Source organism: Spea bombifrons, chromosome 2 (genome assembly GCF_027358695.1).
Source record: "Spea bombifrons isolate aSpeBom1 chromosome 2, aSpeBom1.2.pri, whole genome shotgun sequence".
Classification (NCBI taxonomy): Eukaryota; Metazoa; Chordata; class Amphibia; order Anura; family Pelobatidae; genus Spea; species Spea bombifrons.
The window spans coordinates 34,592,725-34,619,523 of NC_071088.1; the positions used below are offsets into that span (position 1 = coordinate 34,592,725).

The 26,799-nt window shown below is 39.9% G+C and overlaps 1 protein-coding gene across 3 annotated transcripts in view; it reads left to right on the top strand.

Annotated features, from left to right (window-relative positions):
* The window catches only part of USP9X (ubiquitin specific peptidase 9 X-linked), a 60,761-nt gene that overhangs the window by 11,485 nt on the left and 22,477 nt on the right, over window positions 1-26,799 (top strand). For 2 of the 3 annotated variants that reach the window (XM_053457440.1, XM_053457441.1), the window contains exons 2-16: window positions 4,721-4,974; window positions 13,265-13,410; window positions 13,717-13,796; window positions 14,159-14,271; window positions 14,515-14,733; window positions 16,579-16,694; window positions 17,891-18,142; window positions 18,586-18,724; window positions 18,856-19,008; window positions 20,770-20,874; window positions 21,172-21,378; window positions 22,278-22,462; window positions 23,937-24,070; window positions 25,167-25,254; window positions 25,974-26,316. In XM_053457440.1, the coding sequence (XP_053313415.1) occupies window positions 4,879-4,974; window positions 13,265-13,410; window positions 13,717-13,796; window positions 14,159-14,271; window positions 14,515-14,733; window positions 16,579-16,694; window positions 17,891-18,142; window positions 18,586-18,724; window positions 18,856-19,008; window positions 20,770-20,874; window positions 21,172-21,378; window positions 22,278-22,462; window positions 23,937-24,070; window positions 25,167-25,254; window positions 25,974-26,316 (2,376 nt within the window). In that variant the 5' untranslated portion in view covers window positions 4,721-4,878. The remainder of the gene's footprint in view (window positions 1-4,720; window positions 4,975-13,264; window positions 13,411-13,716; window positions 13,797-14,158; window positions 14,272-14,514; window positions 14,734-16,578; window positions 16,695-17,890; window positions 18,143-18,585; window positions 18,725-18,855; window positions 19,009-20,769; window positions 20,875-21,171; window positions 21,379-22,277; window positions 22,463-23,936; window positions 24,071-25,166; window positions 25,255-25,973; window positions 26,317-26,799) is intronic. The other variant, XM_053457442.1, reaches the window with a different exon arrangement.

Sequence of the window (26,799 nt, forward strand, 5' to 3'; positions counted from 1 at the left end):
ATATTCTTTGTGGATCGATACAATTTAATGTCACATGCTGCATGAATGGCATTCACCAAATGCTGCAGTTTTGTAAGGTTATGTTTGACAGTAGACTTGGCACACAATAGAAACATCGCAGTGATAGTTTGGGATTTATAATCAGGGTTTTTGTCTGTCTATGTACTCTACAGTTCAAACACTCGAACACTTAAAATGTCCTTGTTTTTGAAAGAAAAGCAAATTTAGTCCATTGAAGTGAATCAGAAATACTGTAGATGTCGTTAATGTTGTAACTGCCTATTGTTGCTGGAAAAGGCTTCATAGGTAAACAGTCCCTTTATCAGCAACCATCACTCCTGTGTTCTAATGGCATGTTGTGTTGGCTAATTCAAATTTAAAAGGCTTATTGATCGTTAGAAAACCCTTTTGCAATTACGTTAAACTTTTGAACTTTTGTGTGCATGTATATATGTGTACATAATAGTTTTGTATTTTTAATCTCAAACTTAGATGTTTTTTATATCGCCATATGGTCATTGTGGGAGATCAAACATAAATTCCTTGTCTGGTATATATGGCGTCTGTGTAGAAACCAGTTTTTCTTCACAATGTATAATAAAATACCTGGGTTTTGGCAAACCCAGGGTTGTATTTCTGTCTGTCCTGTCCTCTGCTTATCTCCTTGAGTAAAACTGCTTCATGCGTCGTTGCTCCCCCAGTTATGCCAACCAACGCAAGCTAGACAACTGCTTATGTTTGATAACCGTGTAGATCAGCTATGTGGCGTCACCACGGCTATGAGCAATTCAAGTTTGTGTGTTTCAAGAGCGCTTACTGGTCCAGCGGTGGACGTGAGTATATCATGCGCAGGAGGATGTTTTCGGCATATGATGGGTTTGAGTTTGCCTTTTTATTCAACATACCAAGATGCATCTTGAATTTACATATCGCAGTTGTTTTGATGTAACAATATACAGTCAACTTCACTGCCCTTTTTTTTCTCAATTTGCGGGGGAACAGCTGTTGTACTGGTTTGCTCTACTGTCTGTGGTATTTGACCCTGCTTATCACAGACAACCAGTTCAGTCACCTACCTGTTGACTTCAAGGTACAGTTTATTGGCATCGATATTCTCCCAAAAGAATGAAACGTGAAAGTGTAAAGGGGTCACACTGCTATCATGTGCATATGATGTCCCTTTTAATGTTCACTTACCTGAGCCCAGAGTGTTCCATAAAACTTAGAATAGGCTGTTAACCCTAATAGAAATGGCGAAAACCCACTGGCAGCATACATTGAGTATATGTGTGTGTGTGTGTGTATATGTATATATATATATATATATTTCTTTAAATGCTTGAGTGTGTAATGTAAGTTCCTTTAAATCTGTGCGTAAAGCTTCATTCCTATTTGTTTTTATAGTTTTTCTGATGTTTAAACTGAGCTTAGTCCCTGATTGTAACACGTATTAAAACTAAGAATTGTGACGGGTGTTTTAACTTAGTCAAGTACGCAGGTGGCACTATCTGCACTAATAATGGTAACCACATACACGTTATGTGTGAGCGTCTAGGGCTGGCTCTGTAAAAGTCGTAATTAAATCCTTACGCATTGAAGTATACAGGGCTAGCTCTGCCCTTCTTTCTGTAGCGACCTGCCAATGTTAGCCCATTATAACGGGTAGTTACAGATAACTTCTCCCTCACCACCCTTTTGGTTGTCATGTACAGGGACGTTAGGAGGCTGTTTATTTTACGACTTGCACTTGACGTGCGTTTGAACTTACAACCTTTATGAACCCAACTGATATAGTTGACAAGTTTGCCGGTTATATTGCAACATTGTACAACCTTGGTGATTCACAAGAAACTCTTCAACCCTTTTAATTCTTAACTCAATAGTATTTGTATCCCTTAACAAAAAACCCAAAGTGCCACACTTATATATCATTAAAGTAAAGGAAATTTTGGAGACCATAAAAATAGTCACACAAGACTCTTGACCCTGATGGATTCTCCATTTGTTATGTTAAAGGTACAAAATAATGTGTAGTAAGTGCTCTGTGGGTACTTTTGATGTATTCTTCTAAAATGGAAAAAAAAAAGCACTTCCCTGACACACAAGTTGCAGTAGCTGCCCTGCTGACCAAGCAGCGCTTACTGGTCCAGCGGTGGACGTGAGTATATCATGCGCAGGAGGATGTTGGCATATGATGGGTTTGAGTTTGCCTTTTTATTCAACATACCAAGATGCATCTTGAATTTACATATCGCAGTTGTTTTGATGTAACAATATACAGTCAACTTCACTGCCCTTTTTTTCTCAATTTGCGGGGGAACAGCTGTTGTACTGGATTGCTCTACTGTCTGTGGTATTTGACCCTGCTTATCACAGACAACCAGTTCAGTCACCTACCTGTTGACCGCCGCCACCTAACATTTGCCAAGCAATGGCTGTAGGCATCATCTTTCATTGGAAGTGTGTTCATGTTGGATACCTTTGTTCTGCGAAGTATCAATTGGTTCTAGTCGTGTGCTGAATTCACACTAGCTGGCTACACAGACTGAGAGTTCATTGCTTCTCCAAGAAAAAAACCCCTAGAAATACAGACATGATTGTTTCTCTTCTCGGGGTTTGTAAGAATATTCCTCCTCATAACAGTGGAACTTTTTGCATAGCTCCATTCATTATAGTTATCATCTATAGCTTGTGCTTTAGTATAATTTCAGTTTGGTTTAAAAGTAAGGATCTTTGTCTTCTGGGATTTGTGGCAGGAAGGCGTGGAACTGGCACTGCATGTTTTTTAGTTAACGTGGATGAGATTTCTTGAGTCATCTTACAGATTCAGCTATGAATTATGCAAGTCCAGCTCAGCCCCTTTTGCAGTAGAAGCTAGCTTGGGTTGGTCTTGGGTTGTAATAACGCGTAGTGATATGGGCAAGTTGAAATGTTCATCTCTCTTGGGAACCTCCAGAGAAGTGAGTACACCCTTCCGGGGTGGAATTGTCGTGTTTTTGCATTGTTTACGTAATCTGTTGCTACTTCTGGGGTTTTGTTTATGGAATGTAAATAACATTGAAGGAACAAAGCTGAAAAATGGAAAAGGTGTACATATGCTCAATATTTTCATAGTTAATTCGCATAAGCCCTCTGTTGTCTGGCACTCGGTGTGTCTCCGGGGCCCCACGGATATCACCATAAACAGACAGACGAGGATGCTGAGTTGGCCGGTGAAAAATCACATTTAATAAACACCTAAAACAAGCCTTATCTGCTTACAACTGTAACATGTAATGTATCTACCATGACAATTGGCATATCATGACTGCGACATTAGAATACTGCCACAGGACACGTATAAGGGAGGTAGGTCGTTAGTTTTGATCATAGCACTTTGAAGCTCTTGTAGCGGAACACGTGCCTGTTTTTTTTTGGGGGGGGATGTTGCAACCTCGTTACCATGTGGGTCTCCAGGAACTATCCAGTGTATACCGCTAAGGATCTCTGGACGATTCTGAGAACATCGAACGTTAAGAACATTTACAGTTGTTTCCTTTTTAGAATGAAAGCAGATATTGCCTGTTTTAGCGCAATATAAATACTGTGGATGTCTCTTGGACTGTTTGTTGCTAATTAAAAATGGGGTAAGGTACTTACAGCACCAAAGAGAGTAGATGAAGGGTTAATCCTAGTCGAGGGGGGGGGGGAGAAAGGACACCACTCAAGTAATGCGGATCCAAAAAAATCATTAACGTTCCTGAACAACCAAGATCCTTTATCAAAGTGTACAGCTGATTAGAGCTTGGACCAAATACAAGACATTCCTTTTTTGAAGGGTATCTCGGATTCCCAGAATAAAGACTTGGTTGTTTTTGATGAATATCGGGGAGGGTTTTGAGCTTTAAGGCAGGTTCTTCAAACCCATCCTGGCACCTATTGTGTTTTGGGGAACCGGCACCACCCTAGCACCGTTGAAACCACTGGTGTAATGGAGGCCCCCGCGTTGTCAGCAGGGCCTCGAAAGCACGCGCTGCCAAACCCTTCTAACGGTCTGCAGGCCATGCCCACTCAGTCCCCATACTCTAACTTCCAATACCGGCGCTCAGACACAACCAGTGTGTGGGGCCTGCGAGGGAGCCAAGGCTACGAAAAAGTGTCTGTTAGTATGTGTTGCTACGTGTGGTAGTGTTAGTGTCACTCCTACGTTTTTTTTTGTTTGACTGGCTCTTGCAACCAAGCCAAATTCTTCCACCCCCACTTTAAGGCATTGCAAATGAGGCTGTCCTGAGCTGAGTAGTTTGACACCGCATTATTTCATAAACACAAAGTTTTAAATACTTTATTTGTATACAATTTTTTTTTTTACTTTCTGAACTTGATATAACGAGTAACAGGTGTGAATGCCCTTCTAAAACTTTAACAATCTCTATTTTAATACGCGTTTGCAATGAAGACCTGCTTGAAAAGAAAATCAAATGTCTAGAAAATAGTGTCTTGTGAGATTCTTTTTATTTTGGTATACCGTGATTGTTTTTCATTTTGTTCTGATACATGTACAGTGATAGAATATGATGTGTTATGAATTAAAGATAATCACTACTTGGCTAGGTCAGTGGCCTTTGGCACGCCACCTATTTCTGATACACTTGCAGTTCTTGTTTGTCCCATTATGTACGGCGCTGTCTGTGCCTTGTGTTGAGTATCCAATTGTTTACAATTGTTTTTCATGTTTTCATAGGTAATGCAATGGTCTCTGCAAAACGTTCTGTGTTTGAGGTGGAGCTTCGTAAGACAGGCATATGCAGGCTCATCTTCTTTCTTGAGGGGACTATAATTTCTACTCTTACGACAGCTACATAAACAGACAAAATTGCAAAGATCTGCCCTGTGTCGAGTATGACAGCCACGACCCGTGGCTCTCCCGTTGGAGGGAATGAAAGCCAGGGCCAGGCTCCAGATGGACAGTCTCAGCCACCCATCCAACAGAATCAGGTATGCGATCTCCAGCTGCTTGCACACTTTAAGATGTTATATTATGGGAATATTTCAATTTGTTGATTGCTTTGCTAGCTGAAAGCAAAAAAATTGCAGGAAAAACAAAACCAAGGCCTACTCATTATTCTTAAATGTGCAGTGAAATAATTGTGCATTCATGCAGGTCTTAGATGTTTTTGTTTTTTAAACATCAAGGGTTATGAGTAAAGAAATGTCATTGTAGCGACCAGTAGAGTATAAATATTTTAATGCTGCACCAGAATTGGTTAGTATTAAACAAGAATGCGTGCTGTCATGTCATTGAGCTAACCTGAAACCTAATCTTTTAACAGCAGTAATGTATGTCTTGCTTATGTGAAAGTATAATATGTAAAGACAACTAACTTTAAGGTATTCTTTCCCATGGGTGTTAAATTCCAGGTTGTTTATTGTATATTCTGTATCTTGATGTCCAGTAGACAATCTTAAATTAAATTACCACAAACCGGAAGCAATTTTTTTTTTTTCCAAGGGCTTTTATTTTGACATTCCTTATACAGTCGTAATCTATTTACATGTTATACTTCCACTGTTGCTCTTTACATGAGACGCGTGCCTTAGTGCCATTCTATTATAAATAAATTCATTTATGCATGTCTTTGTTATGTTTAGTTGGTGTATCCCATTCTTTGATGTGTCTGATTTACTTAGTAGCTAACACTGTATTTAAACTAAAAATGTTCTTTATGGCTGTTCCGGAAGCTTGTACCAAAATGCAGAACTGTCTCAGTTGAGGTCGACAAATTGCTTTTAGGTGTTTGTTTTAAATGTATTAATATTGCATCCTGCCCTTTAGGCATGCTGCTGCTGCTACTTCTCCATGTAAAGTCTGTGAAAGCCTCAGCGAAACTGTGTATGGAAATATTTTCTCTGTCTCTCTTAGAATAAAATATATAGCAGGGCTTGACAAATCCCAGGTCGCCATGGCGACTCAGGATTTTGTCCTGGCGCCTAGGTGTTTGTCAGCCTGTGATCGCTTTAATAATAATAATAATAAAAAAAAAAAAAAGCACTGACCTGAAAGTCGAGTGCTTCCAGGTCAAATGCTGTGAGTTTAGTAAGTGGGCTGATGATGATCAGATCACTCCTAGCCATCCTGGCTCTTAACTTTTTTAGCTGGCGCCTAGATTCACAACAAATTTCTCAAGCCCTGGTATACAGGTTTCATACTTGCATATGATATCAAGCACACTTTTTATCATCCCATACTTTATTTGATACTTTAATATGCCATATTTTGCTGTTATGGTTCCTTGTAAGTTAATGAATCTGGGGTGAACACATCACCCATGTTATGAACATACAGGTACCATCAAACCGCCCTTTTAACATTGTGACACAAGCTGGCCCCTTTTGTCTATCTACACTCCTAGTATACCTCTGACAAGACAACCTGTGAGCATTCCCATGGAAGCCGACTTTCTATGCTGCCCGGTAAAATTATATTGCTGCTGCACTAGACTCCATCTGAGCAACTTGCTATTCTGCCCATGGAGTAGGGTTGTGATAAATTATTAATTTGATGTCACAGTATGGCTGTAACTTGCAGATCCCCTGCCATAGCTACGCACTCCTTTACAACCCTTGAACAAATCTCTTCTTTTGGCAGTGACCTTCTACTCAAGTGAACTATTTGTTTTAAGGTTCCAACCAACCTTTCCCCTGTCCTGCTTGGGATCGCCCATTCCCAAGCAAGGCAGGTTGACGATTGCTCTGATACTCTGACAAGGCATTTGTCGTCTAATCAACTCTTAGCCTCTGTAGCCGTTGCCACATCAGTTGGCTGGCATTTTACCACAGCTATAGTGGAAATATGTTCCCCTACCCACTACCTACTTGGGGAACACACAACATAATAAGGTGGGAATTTTCCTCCCCCCTTATCTCCAGACTTTACAGTTTCAGAGGGCTTAGGGGCTAGGAAAACCCCCCCCACTCTCTGTTCCCTATCCTCTAGCACTCCAATGGTTAAATCAAGCCCTTCCCCTAGTACATTTAATTCTGCTCTTGACACACGTGGCCATCCCATTCCAAAGAACCCCTTTTCTCCCTTTTAATCCTTAAGTCCATCTGGCTTGCAGGCAACACTTCATTTAACTCAATCATCTGGCCCAAATCATTGGCTCTCAAAACATTGACGAGAATATCTGTAGACACCACTACTTCTCACAAAACCTTGCCCGAACCCAGATAGAGGCACTCATGTGCCACAGGCACAAGCACCTCCCTGAATCATGTGGCCACCTGTTAACCCACAGTTACTTTAAGCTTTTCAGTATCGGAGGACATGGAATCAGAAGAGTCTCTGCAGACTCCCTGAACCTCTGGCCTGGCACACAGAGGGTTTAAAAACAAACAAAAAAAAAACCCTCGGCAATAAGTTGTTTTTTGCCGAAGTTGACATCTCCCTTGCTTGGCACGTCAATTCCAGGGTCTCCATATTCAGAAATGTGACAGCTAAAGAAAAACAAGAATGGGGAGGGAAGAACCGTTTTGCACTTTATGTGCCTTGTTAATTCATCACTGAGCTCAGATTTTTAGTGCTTGCTGGATTTTCAAACTACATCCTGTTGTTGTTGCTACCAGTTTGTCACAGGAGAGGGCTATGGGCCAGGCTGGGGTAGAGTTACCTTGTTAAAAAATCTCTGGGGTAAATCATTAAACATTTAATAAAAAAAAATCATGGAGACAGATACATATTTTATATGCTATTGAACAGAGCAGATAGTTTTCACCCTAACGCTTGGTGAAAAACCAATGCTCTTTAACTACTGATGTAAATATGGTGATAACACATGCCCTGTGACTGCCTACTCTAGATCAGCATACTGGACATGTTGGACTTTCCTGTATCCAGAATTATATTTGTGGCTGGGAGGGAGCAAGTGTATTGCCCAGGCTGCTTGTCAGCTAACCATAAGGTGCCTCATGGTGTGTTCTGGTTCTGTTCCTAAGTGGAGTACTGGACCGATCTTCTCCTGTGTGTTATGATGAAGTCCTCTGCTCCTCCCCACTCTTCTTCTGGCTCGCGTTCTGGGAGTACTAACATCGGCATTGGACACGTTGTGTGTCCTCACTAGAACCTGCAGAAGTAGAAAGTTATGTATTCTAAGAAGTCATTTCGTAGCAAGACAGACCTAGATTTAGCATTAAACATATAACCAATAAACTTAGCTTGTCCATTTGTAGCACGATAAATACCGTATTTGCTCGATTATAAGACGACCCTGATTATAAGACGACCCCCCCCCCCCAAATCTGAATATTAACTTAGGAAAAAAAAGAAAAAGCCTGAATATAAGACGACCCTAAAGGAAAAAAGTTTTACCAGAAAATGTTAATTCATGTAAACTATTTTTTTTCATAAAAGCTATGATTGAGAATTTTTTTTTTTTTATTTCCTTGTATTTTCCAACCTGTCCCCCAGTTACGCACATCTGCCCCCAGGCTTGCCACACCAATATGGCACTGTGGCCCATGATATGCCTTTTACCACTCTATATGCCACTGTGCCCCATGGTATGCCTTTTGATCCCCTATGTGCCACTCTGCCTCCAGAAATGCCTTATACCCCTATATCCCATTCTGGCATTTAGGGGGTTAAAATGCATATTATGGGGCAGAGTGGCATATAGGGAGGTATAAGGCATTCCAGGAGGCAGAGTGGCATTAAGGGAGTTAAAAGGCATTGTATAGAGCACTCTGCCTCCAGAAATGCCTTATACCCCTATATCCCACTCTGGCATTTAGGGGGTTAAAAGGCATATTATGGGGCAGAGTGGCATATAGGGAGGTGAAATGCCTTATACCTCCCTATATGCCACTCTGCCCCATTATATGCTTTTTAACCCCCTAAGTGTCAGAGTGGCATATAGGGGTATGTTTTCCCTTCAAGACTTGAACCACACAAAACATAATGCTGTCACTAGTACTACTACCTCCACTTATACGACTGCTAAAATTACTACTGTAGCCATGAATCATACTGTTTTCCATTATAACACCTATGTACAGTAACTTCATCCATACTACTTGTGTACAATCTTGAATACTCAGTGGTTCAGGAATGAGTAGCACATTCATGGGAACAAGTCCCATGATGCCCATTCAACCTTTAGGCAGACTGAGAACCATGGGATATATAGTCCACAAAAATGTGGCCCCATTTGAACAAGCTCCTCTCCACAACTTGTGAAGAACAGACTGACTGGCAGAACTGTATGAGATCATACTGCAGCATACACTTTTGTGAAGATCATTCCTCAGTGGCGTGCTCGAGACTGCTGCCTAACTCACGTGACTCACTCCGCATATTTTCTTGTAGTTTAGAGTTCTGGCAAGTCTATGAATGCGTGCTTATGTGTCCACTGGGGCTATAATAGGTGGCAGAAGTGTTATATCGACGGGTCAGATTTGAAGGTGCTGTTCCACATAGATATTTTTTCCCAACATTCCTACATTTTTGTATTATGTACTAATATGGAATGCCTCTTAAATGTGTATTTCTTTTTTAAAATAACATACAATTTTGCTGAATCATGTCTGCCTTCAGGGTTCAGTCTGCCCATTTCTGACATCGCCAAATCTTAATCTCATCACACACCACCTTACTTAGTCACACTCAATGGCCACCACTGAGACATGCTGTGATGTAATGCATAGGGGCAGGCTTCGGATGACTGACAGAACTCTGTTTCTAGGCAACTGTAATATTTCAAACTTTTAAACGGAGCATTAAAGAGAAACAGTGACAATTATTTTACTCTCTACGTAACAGGGCTTATCTGGACATGTTTGCCAGTTGCCCCCCATGTGGCAAAGCTCCTTTTTTAATATGAAAATTAAAAAAAAAAAAAAATACATGGGGTTGGGGCTCTTAGGTCCAAACCAGATTTGGTGACTTCTGGTCTGACATGGAATCTTGTCCGAATACAGCTTTCCAACCTTTTAGGTTTGAAAAGTGTTTGGTTTCTAAACCTTAAATGAGGGCTCTTTAATAGTAGTATTTCAAGGATTACAATTTAAACATTCTTGTAGCTAACTGTGTAGTCTGTGTGTTTTGCAACAGCCTTTTTCCTGTTAAAAGCACTAATTCACAGATTTTACCAGAGATAGCATGCACTATTGTGTTAATGTGATCCTAGTGCGTTTCTTTAATTTGCTAATTGAAGAAACAATTTTAGGGACCACATCTGTCCCGTTTCTATGTAAGTACATATTGGAGTCAATTTGTTAACTCTAATTGTAAAGAGTCCATGCTCCAAGTTACACGCAGTAAAAATCCATTAGACTTTGGTCGTATGTGTCTCCTCCCTAATGCTATCTGTCGAAATATTGGTGTTCAACTACTTACAGGCGATAGTCTGTTATGCTCCTATCGGAACCAAAATTCCATTAATATTGGTGTGAGTCCAACAGTGTGTCTGTGCCGGGAGCGTACCGAAGTATGCTTACTGATTTCAGTAGAGGCAGCCTGGCAAGGAATTAAACGGCACTAATGCTTTCTAAAGAATGTATATGGTGGTTCACATTTAGGAAAATACATGCTTATATGCAATATGCGGACAAACACACCTGTTCTCTGTATCGTTACTCGCTACAGACTTCCAAGCTGCCTTTGGAAGCAACATCGGCACAAGCACTGTGTGCCGGGAGCTTCTTGAAATGGGTTTCCTGGAAGTCTGATGGGCAAATCTGGGTTTTTGCGACTGCGAGAACGCTAGCTATCAGAATGCATCGTGCCTACTGTAAAATTTGGTGGGGGACTAGTAGTATGGGCTGTTGTCAGGGTTTGTGCCCCTTAATTTTAGTAAAAAGTAATGTTAATGCTACAGCATACCAAAATAGTCTAGACCAGGGGTGTCCAAGTTTTTTCTGTAGTGGGCCACTTCACCAGAATTGTATACGTGCGAGGGCCGCACTCATTTTTCATTTGTGAGAAAATATGACTGTGACGGAAGCCTCCATCACTGGGACCACTGGAGAGGCCTGACTGCCAGCCTCCTCCCTATTGACTATGGGCCCTGGGTTTGTAAAGGCTTCTGTGGCTACCCCCAGCAGTATCATCTCATCACTGGCTGAGGGGATTATCTCCGGCAGACAGCCAGGATCTGCCACCAGGGAGTGACCACCATTCTTTTAGTAATGTTGTATAAATCAGTCTCCCCCCCATTGTATTGTTAATCCCGTTACTGCCCCTGTTGTCTCTGGGAGGCAGATTAAGGGGGCGGGTTGTGTCCCAATATCTTGTTTTATGTTAATGTGTGTTTTGCTGGATATATCCAGTCCTGTGTGTGAGAAATAAATCATTCTTCGTTTGGTTTTACCCTACACTGAGTCTCGGCGAGTGACTGGGGAACCGGGGAAAGTGTGTTGTCCCAGGCTAAGGGAGCGCAAGACAGCGGAGGTAGTCGGTCGGACTAGCCAGCTCCGTTACAATGGCCTCTAATAAAATATGCAGATTAAAATAAAGTAAATGACACAAAACCTCTTACTTTTCCTCTCACTGATTTCTGGGCCTAGAAAGTTGTGTGACTACAAATTCAGGATAATTAAAAATGAAATGGTTCTATTCTAGGGATGCACCAAAATGAAAATTCTGGACCAAAACATTCACGGTTCACTTACCCAAAACTGAAAATGACCCCTCACCTTTAAAAAAAATAATAATAAAAACTCACATTTTTAATAAAAGTAGGTAACACACCACAATTGGACAAGAAAATTAGCAATATGACTTGACATGTTAGGAGTGTGATTGCTAACAGCAATCACACTCCTATCATACCCAGGCAACCAGTAAATGCTGGTACCTAGGCATGATGGGATTGTGATGTTGGCAATCACACTCCTATCATGCCAAGTCAGCCAGTACATGCAGGTACAGGGTGGCTGTAAGTGATGTGCAGACCCCATATTGCCGGCAGCATCAATACACAAGGGGGGGCAGCTAGCTAGGTTTCAGCATGTACTGGCTGACTTGGCATGATAGGAGTGTGATTGCTAACAGCAATCAGTCCCATCATGCTTAGGTTTCAGCACTTACACATCCAAACAGTAAATGCTGGAACCTAGGCATGATGGGACTGTGATTGCTGTTAGCAATCACACTCCTATCATGCCAAGTCAGCCAGTACATGCTGGTACAGTGTGGCTCTAAGTGATGTGCAGATCCCATACTGGCTGACTTGGCATGATAGGAGTATGATTGCAACAATCACAGTCCCATCATGCCTAGGTTCCAGCACTTACACATCCATGCTATCACACACACTCATTCATATACTCATTCATTCCCTCAATCACACATACTCATTCAAACAACCTCCCCACCCCATTACCTGCACTGCAGCTCCTCGATGCCGCTCACAGACTTCAGCAGGGGCCGTGGCCTCCCTCTGCGTTCTCTGGTACTGCACCAGGATAGAAGCAGGACTGGAGCAGAGTCATGTGATGTCACGTGAACTCTGCTGGGTTCCGCTTCCTCTATGCAGTACAAAAGACCCTCCCACAGGTAAGTAGCAGGGCTCGAGGTGCGGCCCGCGTAAGATCGGTTGCCCTGGCTGCCGATCTTACGCGGGCCGCACCTCGAGGTCTTGCGGGCCGCATGTTGGACGCCCCTCGTCTAGACAATTGTATGCTTACAACTCTATGGCCCCAGTTTGGGGAATGCTCCTTCCTGTTCCAGCATGACTCTGACCCTGTGCACAAAGCTTGGTCTAGAATGGAGTGTCCAATAAGCTTGTATAAGTGTGATGGTCAGATGTCCACATACTTTTGGTTATGTAGTCTACGTGTGTACTTCTAACAGATATCAACTAAGCTGCTGCCGTTTTTCCCAGAACTTGTGTACATTTCAGATGTTGGTGACTTGTAAAGTGCTACCCTGCAGTATGTGGGATGGGTCAATACTGCTCGAATTGCTCAATAATTCATCCCACATGCTGCATTTTACATGTGACGTGTATGTGGCCTGGAGAAAAGCAGCAGTTGGTGTCACGCTTGTGTCAACCTGTGATGCCCCTTAAACTAGGGTAAGGGAAGTAAATGGTTTCATTGGGCATTGATTAACAGCCAACAGTAAAACGTGTTTCTAAGATCTATTGGAGAAGAGAAAAAATTATTAAAGTAAAGGAATATGGTTTTTTTTTCACATAATTGTGTGTGTGTTAAATGTATTATATATTATAATATAATATTATAATGTATTATATATATATATTTTATTAATTTATTTTATTTTTTATAGACCTCCTCTCCTGATTCATCCAATGAAAATTCCCCCATTAGCCCTCCAGATGAGCAGGGTCAGGTGGATGCCACACCTCAGCTTGAAGATGAGGAGCCGGCTTTTCCTCATACTGACTTGGCCAAGTTGGATGACATGATCAACAGGTAAAAACAAAACAGGTTTTTGGGTTTATTCACTATAGTAGGAGAGTCATGTTTTCTAAATGTGGCTCCAGTTCCAAATCAACTTATAAAGAACTCTAATATTACATTGTTGCATAACTGGCAAATGCTGATTGTTCTGTTAGTAAGATTAACGTGCATCCAGTCAGTTAACGCATCTTACAGTTTATCTGACATGAGAATGAATGTGTATGACCCGACGTCTTACATAATACACCATTTAGAAATTTTGGAAAACTGCCTGATGGGGCATGTCAAACATGCATTTTCTGTTTGTCGTTTTTCTAGGCCTCGCTGGGTGGTTCCAGTTTTGCCTAAAGGTGAATTAGAAGTCCTTCTAGAAGCTGCTATTGATCTTAGTAAAAAAGGTAATACTTCTAGTACAAACTACATTTTAACTATAAATAAGTACTTCAAGTATAAAGTACGTCTGAAAACACCAGCTGTTTCAGACATCCTTTGCTTGTGCTTACCAGCTAATTGTGAGGAAAATATGGCAATAGGAGACCTAGACTAACTATTTCTGCCGCCGCTTGAGAGCTTCTTCAGAAGGAGTGACTCCTGCTTCTACCTGTCGTTATCATGAAAAAAAAAAAAACCTCAAGGTCCCCAATGATACTTGTTAAATCTAAACATTAAATCTTGTTTAAGCAAAGTAAAAAGGCAAGAAAAGATGTTGGGATTTATTAGATATTTAAACTCTAATATTGCTCTCTTACCCCCTATAAAGGCCTTGATGTGAAAAGTGAGGCATGCCAACGATTCTTTCGAGATGGGCTAACAATATCTTTTACAAAAATTCTCACTGATGAGGCAGTGAGTGGCTGGAAGTTTGAGATTCATGTGAGTATTTTTTGTTGTGGGTTTTTACCCCTACCTCGCTCTCGTTCTAAGATACGCAATATGTACTTCAATATATTATGCTTTCGTATATCAGTGCTATTTTTTTTTGTTGAAAATGTGAAAAATCTGTGGTAAAGTGGTACTTTAATTGGTCCTATAAATCGTACTTTCAAATGTTTGGGACTTTTTTTCTACCATGTTTATGTATAATGTTTAAACAATCTGTTTTTCTTCCTGTTGTAGAGGTGTATTATTAACAACACTCATCGCCTTGTGGAGCTATGTGTGGCCAAGCTTTCCCAGGACTGGTTTCCCCTTCTTGAACTTCTTGCTATGGCCTTAAATCCTCATTGTAAATTTCATATCTACAATGGTACACGTCCGTCAGAGACTGTTCCTGCTGGAGTCCAGTTGGCGGAAGATGAGCTTTTTGCTCGACCACCTGATCCACGTTCACCAAAGGTGAGCCTATCCTGGATCATTGCACATGTTGACATTGACTTATACCCGACCACCATTATATCTTACCCATTCCAGCAAAAGTGGGAAGTGAGGGGATTTAAACACACATGGGATAGACATATGCGTATTAACTTAGTATAAGACAAGACCAAGGAACAAATAAGGTTTTGAAGTTTAGAAAAAAATAGGCAAACTGGGTGGTCCTTATCTGCAGTCAGGCTGTGTTTCAATAGGGAAGGTGATGAACTGGGCCTCATGAAAAGACCAGGTATAGGGCTGTCCTTTGCTGGACTAGTCTAGTTTAACATATAACTTATTTTCTATTTTAAATTGGTGCAGTGCTTTGTTGCCAGTACTATATTCCAGGGCTTGACAAATTTGTTGTGAATCTAGGCGCCAGCTAAAAAAGTTAGGAGCCAGGATTTTTTTAAAACTAACAGTTGGTCAGGAGTGATCTGATCATCATCAGCCCACTTACTAAACTCACAGCATTTGACCTGGAAGCACCCTGGACTTCCAGGTCAGTGCTGTTTTTTTTTTTTAGATTTTTTTTTTTTTTAGATTTTTTTTAACTCTTTCAATGCTGATGTTCCATTGGAGCACAGCATTGACTGATATTTAGTCCCCACAAGCTTTTGGGGACAAATGTTAACCCCTGCAATGCCACGAATGTGTCATACACATTTGTGGCATTGAAGGGGTTAACGCTGCACTGTCGCTCTTATGGAGCGATCGGACAGCAGGGGAGGGTTGGGGCTGGTCTCCACACTTGTGGAGAGACCAAAGAACCCTCTCCCCTGTTCCTGAAGCTGCCTCTAACAAGCCATTGCAGGGGGAGTCTCTCTGATGACTGCTGTAGGCTTCCATGCCTACAGGAGTCATCAAAGAGCTTTTGGGGGCTCGTTTTTGCTGTTGCTGGTCTTGCAGACTACCAGCAGCAGAGCCCCTTACAAAACGGGAATTAACCCCTAAATGCGGCATTGAAGGGGTTAACGCTGCACTGTCGCTCTCATGGAGCGATCAGGCAGCAGGGGGATGTTGTGTCAACACACAACCCCCTTCCCTGAAGCTGCCTGTGGCAGCTGAAAACACGATTGCTGGTTTTCCTGCAACCTCGTTTTCAGCCTACAGGATCGCTCCGTGGGAGTGATCTCGGGCTTGAGGGCGGGCTTGAAGTGGCTGTGCTGTCTGCCCAGACTCCTGGGCAGACAGCAGCAGCAGCGCCCCCACGTAGTGACACAGGGGCAATTTTTTGCAGATGTAAGAGGCTGACAAACACCTAGGCGCCAGGACAAAATTCTGTCGCCATGGCGACCTGGCGCCTGGGATTTGTCGAGCCCTGCTATATTCATTTTTTTTTATTTCCCTCTGTCTAAACATAATTAGGATGAAGTCACTCGAGAAGGGAGAGCATTTAAAAGAACATTACCCACAGCAACATCACAGCTTTTTAGAGCTTTTTTTTTTTTAATTTGTATCTTTGATACAAAGATTGGGTTCTCCAGACAGTTAAATGACTGCTACATTTTATCATATTGGTGTGCCTTGGCCCTTAACTAATTATAGCGGGTGCTTTTGTAACTGGTCAAAAAAAGTAACCCATGCTTCACACCTATATGGTTTCCAAGAACACAATCTAAGCCTCTTGTGGGCATGGTAAGTGATAGTGTCTACACAGCAGCATTTAAAGTGAGCACACAAGTAGTCCAGTTTATACACTGGCTTTACTGTTTTTATATTATGGCTTATTTAAGTATGTGTATGTTCTTTTTTGGGTTGATTGTTTAATGTGAACTAAAGTGTTTCTTTTGCTTTTAACGTCTGTCTTTTCCCCTTTGTTTCAAGGGTTGGCTAGTAGACCTCATAAATAAATTTGGCACATTAAACGGGTTCCAGATACTGCATGATCGCTTCATGAATGGCTCCGCACTGAATGTCCAAATCATTGCAGCACTCATAAAGTAAGTGTTTTTTTAATATATGTTTTTAACAGTATTTTTAACCCAATTTTTGTACTTAACAATTATGTCCTCCTAGATTTGAGCAGGACTCTCTTCGCTTGTTTCTATAAGTCAAATTACTGTATTTGCTCGATTATAAGACGACCCCCAAATCTGAATATTAATTTAGGAAAAAAAGAGCCTGAATATAAGACGACCCTATAGGAAAAAAGTTTTACCAAAAAAACTATTTTTTTTAATAAAAGCTATGATTGAGAAAAATATTTTGGTTTTATTTCCTTCTATTTTCCAACCTGCCCCCCCCCCGTTATGCACATCTGCTCCATGATATGCCTTTTAACCCTCTAAATGCCACTGTGCCCCATGATATGCCTTTTGACCCCCTATGTGCCACTGTGCCCCATGATATGCCTTTTGACCCCCTATGTGCCGCTCTGCCTCCAGAACTGCCTTATACCCCTATATGCCACTCTGGCATTAAGGGGGTTAAAAGGCATATTATGGGGCAGTGGCATATAGGGAGGTTTAAGGCATTTCAGGAGGCAGAGTGGCGCATAGAGTTAAAAAGGCATTTCAGGAGGTAGAGTGGCATTAAGGGGGTTAAAAGGCATTTCAAAGAACACTCTGCCTCCAGAAATGCCTTATGCCCCCCATTTAACACTCCCCTGCCCCCCCCCCCAACTTACCGGTGCTTCTGACTCCCCTGTCATGCAGCCGGGGCAGCGTGTAGATTACGTTGCAGCCGGAAGGAGGTGTGTCTAGTAGCAGGGGTTGTCTGCGTCTATCGCGCAGGCCTTCCCCGACTGTCAGAGAATTCCCCGTGCCGATGCCGCACCGGTGCGGGGAACTTTGATCAGGAGGATCCAGGTCCCCTACAGCTGCGGGGGATCTGGATCTTAGTCGTCTCATAGTGAGACCTATTTGAGGTCTGATTATAAGACGACCCCGATTATAAGACGAGGGGTATTTTTCAGAGCATTTGCTCTGAAAAAAACCTAGTCTTATAATCGAGCAAATGCGGTATGTTATATTACTACCTATGTCCTGTCTACCCAGTGCTATGGAATATAATGGCTCTTTAAAACAATTAAAAATGTCGTAAACTAATGATGCGATTAGATAAACTAGAAAAACAAATGAGCATAGCTTATAAGGTGTCTAGCTATTTACACAGTTTGTTTTTTACTTTTTTTCAGGCCATTTGGACAATGCTACGATTTTTTAACTCTTCACACAGTCAAGAAATACTTTCTTCCAATTATAGAAATGGTTCCACAATTTCTAGAAAATTTAACAGACGATGAGCTGAAAAAAGAAGCAAAGAACGAAGCCAAAAATGATGCCCTCTCCATGATTATAAAATCCCTTAAAAACCTAGCTTCTCGTGTTCCAGGGCAAGAAGAAACTGTCAAAAATTTAGAAATTTTTAGGCTTAAAATGATACTTAGGTAAGATTAACTGCTCTAGTTGCCGTAATTTTTGTTGTTGAAGACTTGACAGTTATGAAAGCACTGAGACTGATTTTAATCAAAATGTAATAGCAAAATCAAACCTCAAGCCAGTATATGATCATAGAGGAAACCAACACAAATTAGATGAATAAGAGTTGAAAACCTTATGATTTCAACTTTCATTAGGTACTGTGAGCTTTATTCCATCGGAACCCACACGTACGCGCACACCTTTATGCCAGAAGGACTTGTTTCTACGTCGCTGATTTTTGTACAGGTCTAAGGGCTGCTTTAGAAATGTAAGAAATTAATTTTAATATCTCTTGATAAGAGAATTCCACCCACTACCGCCCTCTTTGCTGTTGGAGTATGTTTTCTTTCCTTGATGAAATGTAGATGCTTAATGTGCGCTGTATTTTAAAACTAAATTTGTGTTGCAGGTTATTACAAATTTCTTCCTTCAATGGAAAAATGAATGCACTTAATGAAGTCAACAAAGTGATATCAAGTGTATCATATTATACACATAGACATGGAAATCCAGAGGAGGAGGAGTGGCTCACTGCCGAACGAATGGCAGTAAGTACAGCTTTCATTATTTGTAGAGTTCTTTGTTTTGGAATAATGTGACTTAAGACTTTAGAACAATTAGGAAGGATTTTTTTTTAATCAATACTGAAGATGGTTTTCTTTCTGTAATTGCTTTATAGGAATGGATACAACAGAACAACATTCTCTCAATTGTTTTACGGGATAGTCTGCATCAGCCTCAATATGTAGAAAAACTAGAGAAGATTCTTAGATTCGTTATCAAAGAAAAAGCCCTAACGTTGCAGGATCTGGACAACATTTGGGCAGCACAGGTAATTGAATCTTGATTAGGTTTTGGTAACTGAAGGCTATTGCATACTATATATGCTTGGGTCATTAATAAGGTAAAGTGTCCGGTTTTATATATGGAGCTCTCGTGGGAATGAAATGAACTTTAGCACCAAAAAATGTCAACATTAAGTACAGTGTATAATAGACTTGCGCATGGCAAGAAAAATTGGTTCAGACCAAAATTTCATTTTTGCCACATTAGTTTTCAGGTGACATTTTGTTCTCCGGCAGTTTGGCTTGGCTTAGGGCAGCACCAGCACCACATAGCCGCCAGCAGCAGCATGGTATATGGGTCTCGGGTTCTTCAGAAAAATGTAACCGGTTTGGTTAATGCCTCAGGGTAATGGAGGTGATATCGCAGCAGTATTAGCAGGACACTGGGATTGGTTGATGCTGGCACATATCCGTAGGGGACACTGAATTTCCCCCGAAACTATAAAAATGTTCAACCCTCAGAGTAAGGAAGGAAAGTGAGCTACAGGGAAAAGGGCAAGACAGGCACCAGACACACATCATCCATATTAGAAAAAATAAGAATGTATCCCCCAGAATAAGGAAGGTGAGTGAGGAGGAGGTGCAGCAATAGAAGTGCACTGGGCAGGCACCGGCAAATGCAGCTCCTTGGAGCAGAACTGAAGTTTGCCAATAAATGAAAAAGGTCCCACCAGATTAAGGGCGATGAAAGAGCAGTAACAGCAGTAGTAGTAGGGTGTTGGCATATGATGGGCAGATGCAGTCTCTTGCAGCAAGACTGAATTTCCCCAATATTATAGAAACTTAAAAAAGTTCCCCAGATGTTTGACTAGTAGTTTAAATGGGCAAAATGTCTTAATCAACTAAACTCCAATCTGTAACTAAACAGTATTTAATAAAGAACAAAAACACACCATGTACGTACAATCAAATGCCTTATTTTGTCACACATTTTTTGTGCTGACCAAAAACTAGAGGTTTTGCCCTAAAATAAATTGAGGAAAAGATGCAGTCTATGTAAGTGGTATCTATAAATTTTATACATACAATACAGCTGCTCCAATCCACCCCACACCAGTAAATTTGTACGTAATCTGCGCTTAAATAAACTACTACTTTATTAATAAAACTTGCAGAATTGTATATGAGTGATGAACATCCTGCTAAGCCAACTGTCACTGTCCAGCTCTCATCAGTCTAACTTCTGCTACCGACAAGTTAATGGCGTCAGCACTTTTATATTTGTATATTTATATATAATATAATATATAAGGCTTCCTTCCTCTTGTAAATGCTGATTGGGCAGAGTGAAAAAAAGTAACAAAACCTGTTGTTTGTGTTGGTACCAGATTTTTTTTTCTTTTTACTGTGATGTACTGAGTTTATGAGTTTGGTATTATAAGCTACTTGCCATATTTGTTAAGTGTACAAATATAAATGACTGCTTAAATTGAATGTTTTTAATAGATTTACTTAAAGTAATACATATGTTTGGCAGGTGACCTTTCTTGTCTGCATGCCTGCGCAAGCCTGTTTAAGCTGGCTACTTGAAAATGTAGACCCCAATCCAAAACTTAAATGAGTAAATCTACTAGTGTTATATTCATTAATAAAGCTTTATTTAGTCTTCATATTTATTATTCCTTCACCTATATGCCCTGTTCTCAGAACTTCATAATATGTTTCTGGTGCAGTTTTTACACCTATTGGAGAAAAAATACTTGTTTAGTGAACATGTCATTTCTGATACCTGTCATTTTGTTCTTCAGGCAGGAAAACATGAAGCCATTGTGAAGAATGTCCATGACCTCCTGGCCAAACTAGCATGGGATTTTTCCCCTGAACAACTAGACCACTTGTTTGATTGTTTCAAGGTAAAGTATTTTAATAGCCTCTTCTCATTCTTTGCCATATATATATATATATATATATATATATATATATATATATATATATATATATATATGACATTTTATACATTTTCTGAGGCTGCTGTGTGTACAGTTATGGGCTTTGAAAGTGTCATGTACAAGTGTTTTATGTACAAGCCATTGTAAGCACCGCTCTGTAGAATGGAATTGAATATAATTTAAACACATCAGCCCAGCTGCCAACCCGCACCCTAGTTTAGTCTTGTTGTGAGATTAATATGATTTCCTCTGAATTTCCAGGCAAGTTGGACAAACGCAAGTAAAAAACAGAGGGAAAAACTATTGGAGTTGATACGTCGGTTAGCAGAAGATGACAAAGATGGCGTGATGGCTCACAAGGTTTTAAACCTTTTGTGGAACTTGGCACACAGTGATGACGTTCCGGTTGATATCATGGACCAGGCTTTGAGTGCGCACATTAAAATTCTGGATTACAGCTGTTCACAGGTAGATCAAATTCTTGTTTCTTTTTAGAATTGTAATGGCATACAGCAAAATCTTTCAAGGAGACTTCATAATGTGTAATACATTTCAGTTTGTGCGTTGGGCCATACCTTTTTATTACATCAGCAAGTGTTGGTATATACAAGATTGTATAACAGGTCTGCTTGTAACATATCTTGTGACCGACAGCTGACTGGGTGCTTAAACACCCTTACCAGCTTTGGTATATTAGATGAATATGGTGCTTTTAAATTTGCATACTGGCTAAAAATGGCAACTAAAGTGCTAATACAGCTGACCCCCAGTTTTTGAACAAAACCTTGGAACTGATTATATTTGATTTTTAGTGATTTTAATTGTTTATACGTTGCTGGTATGTATTTGGATGAAAACATCAGTCATCACACAATAGCATGCAGTGAAAGGTGTTAATTTAGCCTTTTGTGTGATCATGTTTACACCTGTAGTATGAGATCATTGGTGTATTTTTGTTATATGCAAGTAACTGATTTACAGCAATCTGCTATTCATACTAAAATGCTAATGGTAAAATATGAATTTATTACTTTAGACTAAGTGATATGTTATAAAGCTTCTCTTCCTGAGAAAACTAAGGACTCTCCCATGGCCACTTGATAACCAAGTCTCCTGAAGTCTTCTCTGTACTGCATCAGGTCTTTAAACCGGACTTTTTGTGTTAACAGGTGTATTGTGCAGCCAGTTGAAAATTGGGTGATTACTATGGCTTAGCTTAAAATGGTAAAATGTAAGAATCTGATGTTGTACAGAGCAGACTAAAATGTAACTTGTCATTTCAGCCTATGGGGAGCCTTGTTTTACTCTGAGGGAGCTGTATAATGTATGACTTTATACAAATAAGTGTTAATTCCTCTTTAATACAGACCCATAACGTTGGGAACAAAGAGCTCACTGTAACTTTTCCATTGAAGGATCGTGACACTCAGAAGATTCAGTGGATAGATCGCTTTATAGAAGAGCTGCGTACAAATGAAAAATGGGTCATTCCTGCACTTAAACAAATTCGAGAAATATGTAGTTTGTTTGGAGAAGCACCTCAAAATTTAAGGTACCGTTTTTTTTTTGTTCTGCAATCTGTAAATAAACTGTTGATATTGTAATAAAATGATTTTGTGCGATCAGACAACTGAACCTTCCTTTTGCTTCTCAACATAAATGTCAAGCCGGCTATGGACAATCTTTTACAGATGAAGAAAAAATAAAAACTGGTTTAACTGTAAATTAAACAGCAGCTATTTTGCTAGAACATGCTGTTCTCATAACCTTTGCACAGTTTGAAATCCGTATGCTGTGGATAGTTGGCAAACCATGCGGCTAAAGAGTGTCTGCAAAGTTAATAGTCTGCTGCCGAATATTCAAATGAAAAACTAGTTCCCCTTTTTTTTTTTCTTCATATTTTACCAAAAAAAAAAAAAAGCAATACATTATGTGGAAGATCTCTGCTTTATATGTATCATCTAGTGTATGTAGTGTTAACATTGTATTTATGTTCTAAACATTTGCTGTGCACACTGGAAAACTGACACCATCTAATACAGTTCAGTATGTGCGGAGGCATTTTATATATAATGTTAAAGAGCTATGGACATTTAGTTTATAGGACTTTTTGTAAAGTGAAGCCAATGCCTTTGTAAAATAGAGCCAATACATAGGTTTTATTTTGCCTTTCTAGAATACATCAGGACCATGTCAGACAATGAAAGGAAACACCTGGAAAACTGTTTTAGGGAATTCTGCTTTTTGGTCTTGGCTGCTTGTGATGGTGTAATGTCCATGCACTTCCAATAGATTCTCCCCATTAGCTGTCAATGACATGAATAAGTTCATGGCAGAGTCCAATCCAGGAATCCAATTTGATTTGCTCAACAGCCTACCATGCCAGTTCATGGGGTGATCTACAGAATGTTTTTTTTTTTATAAAGAATCACTAAACAAACATTTGGGAACAAATTCATGTGATAACACTGTCACGATGATCTCCATCCAATGCTTCCTTTCTGTCCATCTCAGATCCTTTATCACAATTACTTCATCCCCGCTCAAGCATTCTGCAGCCTGTCCCTTCATTCTTACTGTCAAATATTCTGCTTTCCATTTAATCTCTGCTTGTCCCCCTCGAATACATCTGACAACCAGCTGCTTGGAACGCTCTTGCTCTCTGACACATTTAACAAACAGGGGACGAAGGGCAAAGAGAATATCTTCCCTTAACAAAAAACAAGTAATGAAATGTATTAAAAGTATCTAAAAATGCTGGACCATTTAAGGAAATATTGCTTTGCACAGCATTTAGATTTTCTGTTGGCTTTATGTAATATTTTCCAGGTGACGGGTTCACCATTTGCTGAACGAGGTGTTTAATTTACTTTGTATGTTATCTGTGGGCAACATCCAGAATGGTTTTTGCGAGATTTGTTTGCATAAAGATGTACTGCATAATACTGTCCCTGGGGCACTCCAGTTATCGGTTGCCTGAAGGTGAAATTTTATTAGCTAATAACCTGTTTGCATTTTAATTGCAGTCAAACCCAGCGCAGCCCTCATGTCTTCTACCGCCATGATTTAATTAACCAACTTCAACATAATCATGCCCTTGTTACCTTGGTGGCCGAAAATCTCTCATCCTACATGGATAGCATGAGGCAATACTCCAAAGGTAACAGAGTCCTTGTATGACCTTTCTATTCATTGGTTTTGTCCTAGACATGCTAATTATTTTCAGAGATAAAGGGAAAGATGGCTCGCCACACAGAATACGAGAGTAGTGCTATTTATTTTAGATTGGGGGGAAAAAGACTCTGGTGCTGAATACAGAGTTTTTTCATCAGGCCAGTTAAAGCTGTTGATGATGAATGTGAGATCTCATGAACATTGCTGAAAATAAAGTAAGACCAGGGTCAAGGCTTATGGAGATATCTCAGAGAATGTAATGTCTGCTACTAATTTCTCATTAACATATGGTGAGGAGTGGTGCTTGTTTTGAATGGGTTATAACTCGCTATGGTCAAAAGATACAAACATATATAATCCAATAAACTTTATACCAGCTATTGGTTTGGGAATGACAGTATGTGTTTTGGGTTTTTTGTGTGTTTTTGTACTCAGTGAGTTTGTCTGAGTAGTAAGATTTACCAAAAATTAAGCTTTATTCACTAAAGCTTAAATTTAGAATAAGGAAGTAGTAAGTTTAGAATTACAACTGCGGCTGCACTGTCTAATGAAAGCCCAGCACCCATCATACAAAAAGGGCTGAGAGGGTCCTGCGTAATGTATGGGTATTGGAACTATTTTGCAGGATATGGGATTGCCCCTTCACAATGTACATCAATGGGCAATGTTCAGTCTTCCAGTTTGGTTAAGGAAGTTGTCAGGAGTCAGTCATACATTTGTATTGTTTTTACATTAAGCACCCTCGTTAGAGGATTGATCACAATTGTTTACTATATGATCATGCAGTTTAAGCATGTGTCTTACCTTATGTGCCTAGAATGTATTGCGTATACCATCTGCTAGATCTTTTACAGATCAAGGCCAATAAAGGTCTAGTACAAAAAATATGGCATCAGAAAAAATGTCTCCTTGATATGTCAACTGTTGACGTGGTCTTGTTGTGCATTTAAAAACAGAGAGCATCCTGAAAAGTATTTAATCTGCAAACTGACATTCGTATTTAGTGAGCTACACAAATACTTTTAAGTCTAAAATATTTGCGATTAAACAACGTTCTCCAAATACTATATTTTTGCTTGCAGAACACGGAGAATATGATCCACAGACTGTGAGACCAGGAAGTCGATACAGCCATGTTCAGGAAGTCCAGGAACGGCTAAACTTTCTGAGGTAGTATTTTAGTGCATTAAAATATGACATTTACCGAAGACAAGACTGAAGCATTATGCAGGATAAATACATTTCCAAATATGAGCTTTGCCGCACATCTAGGGTAGTTAAACATTATGAACAATTTTTTTTTAATTTTTGTTAAATTATTTTAATTACTGAAGCTTCAAAAATTTTATGACAACTGTAGTGAGAAAATGTTTCTTTAAATTTCTTTAATCACTAATAACATTCCACTAAAATGTAAATGAAAGGATATAAGAAATTTTTATGTCCCCCCCCCATAACATGCTGGACACATCCATGTTGCATAAAATATTGGTCAGATCTGACTAAAGACGTGCTTCTTGGTATGGGACGGTTCACGCATGCACAGTATGCCCACTACGCGTGTCTTCCCCCCATGTCACTGATTCTGTTTTTATATAAAAATAGGCATTGTGTAAGTTTGTGTATTTACGATGCTTGTTTCTGTGCGGCGATGATGGCTGCCTCTGCCAGTCATAGCAGCCTTTCTTTTTACCATCTTTGGCTGTTGTAGCAGTGTGTTTATCGACATTTAGATCTTTTCTGATTTACTAAATGATTTAAATAGTTAAGTGCCGTTGCTTAGATATCAATGTCTTGCGTATATGGTTTTCCACTGTTTAAGGTTAATAGTCCTCCATACACAGTCTGCTGGTAAATGTTTCTCTTGTTTTATATGTACTTGTATGCAGGTTTTTATTAAAAGATGGCCAGCTTTGGCTTTGTGCCCCGCAGGCAAAGCAAATATGGAAGTGTTTGGCTGAAAACGCAGTCTACCTTTGTGACCGTGAGGCCTGTTTCAAGTGGTACTCCAAACTCATGGGAGACGAACCGGACTTGGACCCAGACATTAACAAAGACTTTTTCGAAAACAATGTTTTGCAGCTAGATCCGTCCCTCTTAACAGAGAATGGCATGAAATGTTTTGAACGATTTTTTAAAGCTGTGAACTGTCGAGAAGGAAAGCTCGTAGCAAAACGACGTGCTTACATGATGGATGATCTAGAGCTCATTGGACTTGATTACCTCTGGAGGGTGAGCATTGTCCTTTCTTTTGGTCCATGGGTTGTATATCTCTACATGTTTCATAGATTTGTTAAAATATTCTAGTATTTGTACCACAGTTTAAAGTTTTTTATTCTGCAATGTATAGTGTAATTATTTTCATCATTCTAAAGTAACATAAAAACAGCACAGACATCCTATTGCTATAGTTGATAAACACATGATTAATTTAATGTGAAATTGCCTTTTTGTCTTGGCGTATATTAACATTGTTTGCTCAGAATCTGTCATGTCCCACTTATCTTGAACTTGATTTTTCTTCTGGAAACTTCTATAGCCTGTGGCTTATACGTTTAAACGGCTTTCTTTGTTTAGAGTAGAGTATGTTGAAGTTAAAGCTTCTACTTTTGTATTTTTGTCTTTTTATATTTTTATCCCTGTAACAAATGTACTTCCACTTTTAAGGTTTTATAATAAGTTTACTTATAATAACTTTCCACTGCTTAAAAAAAT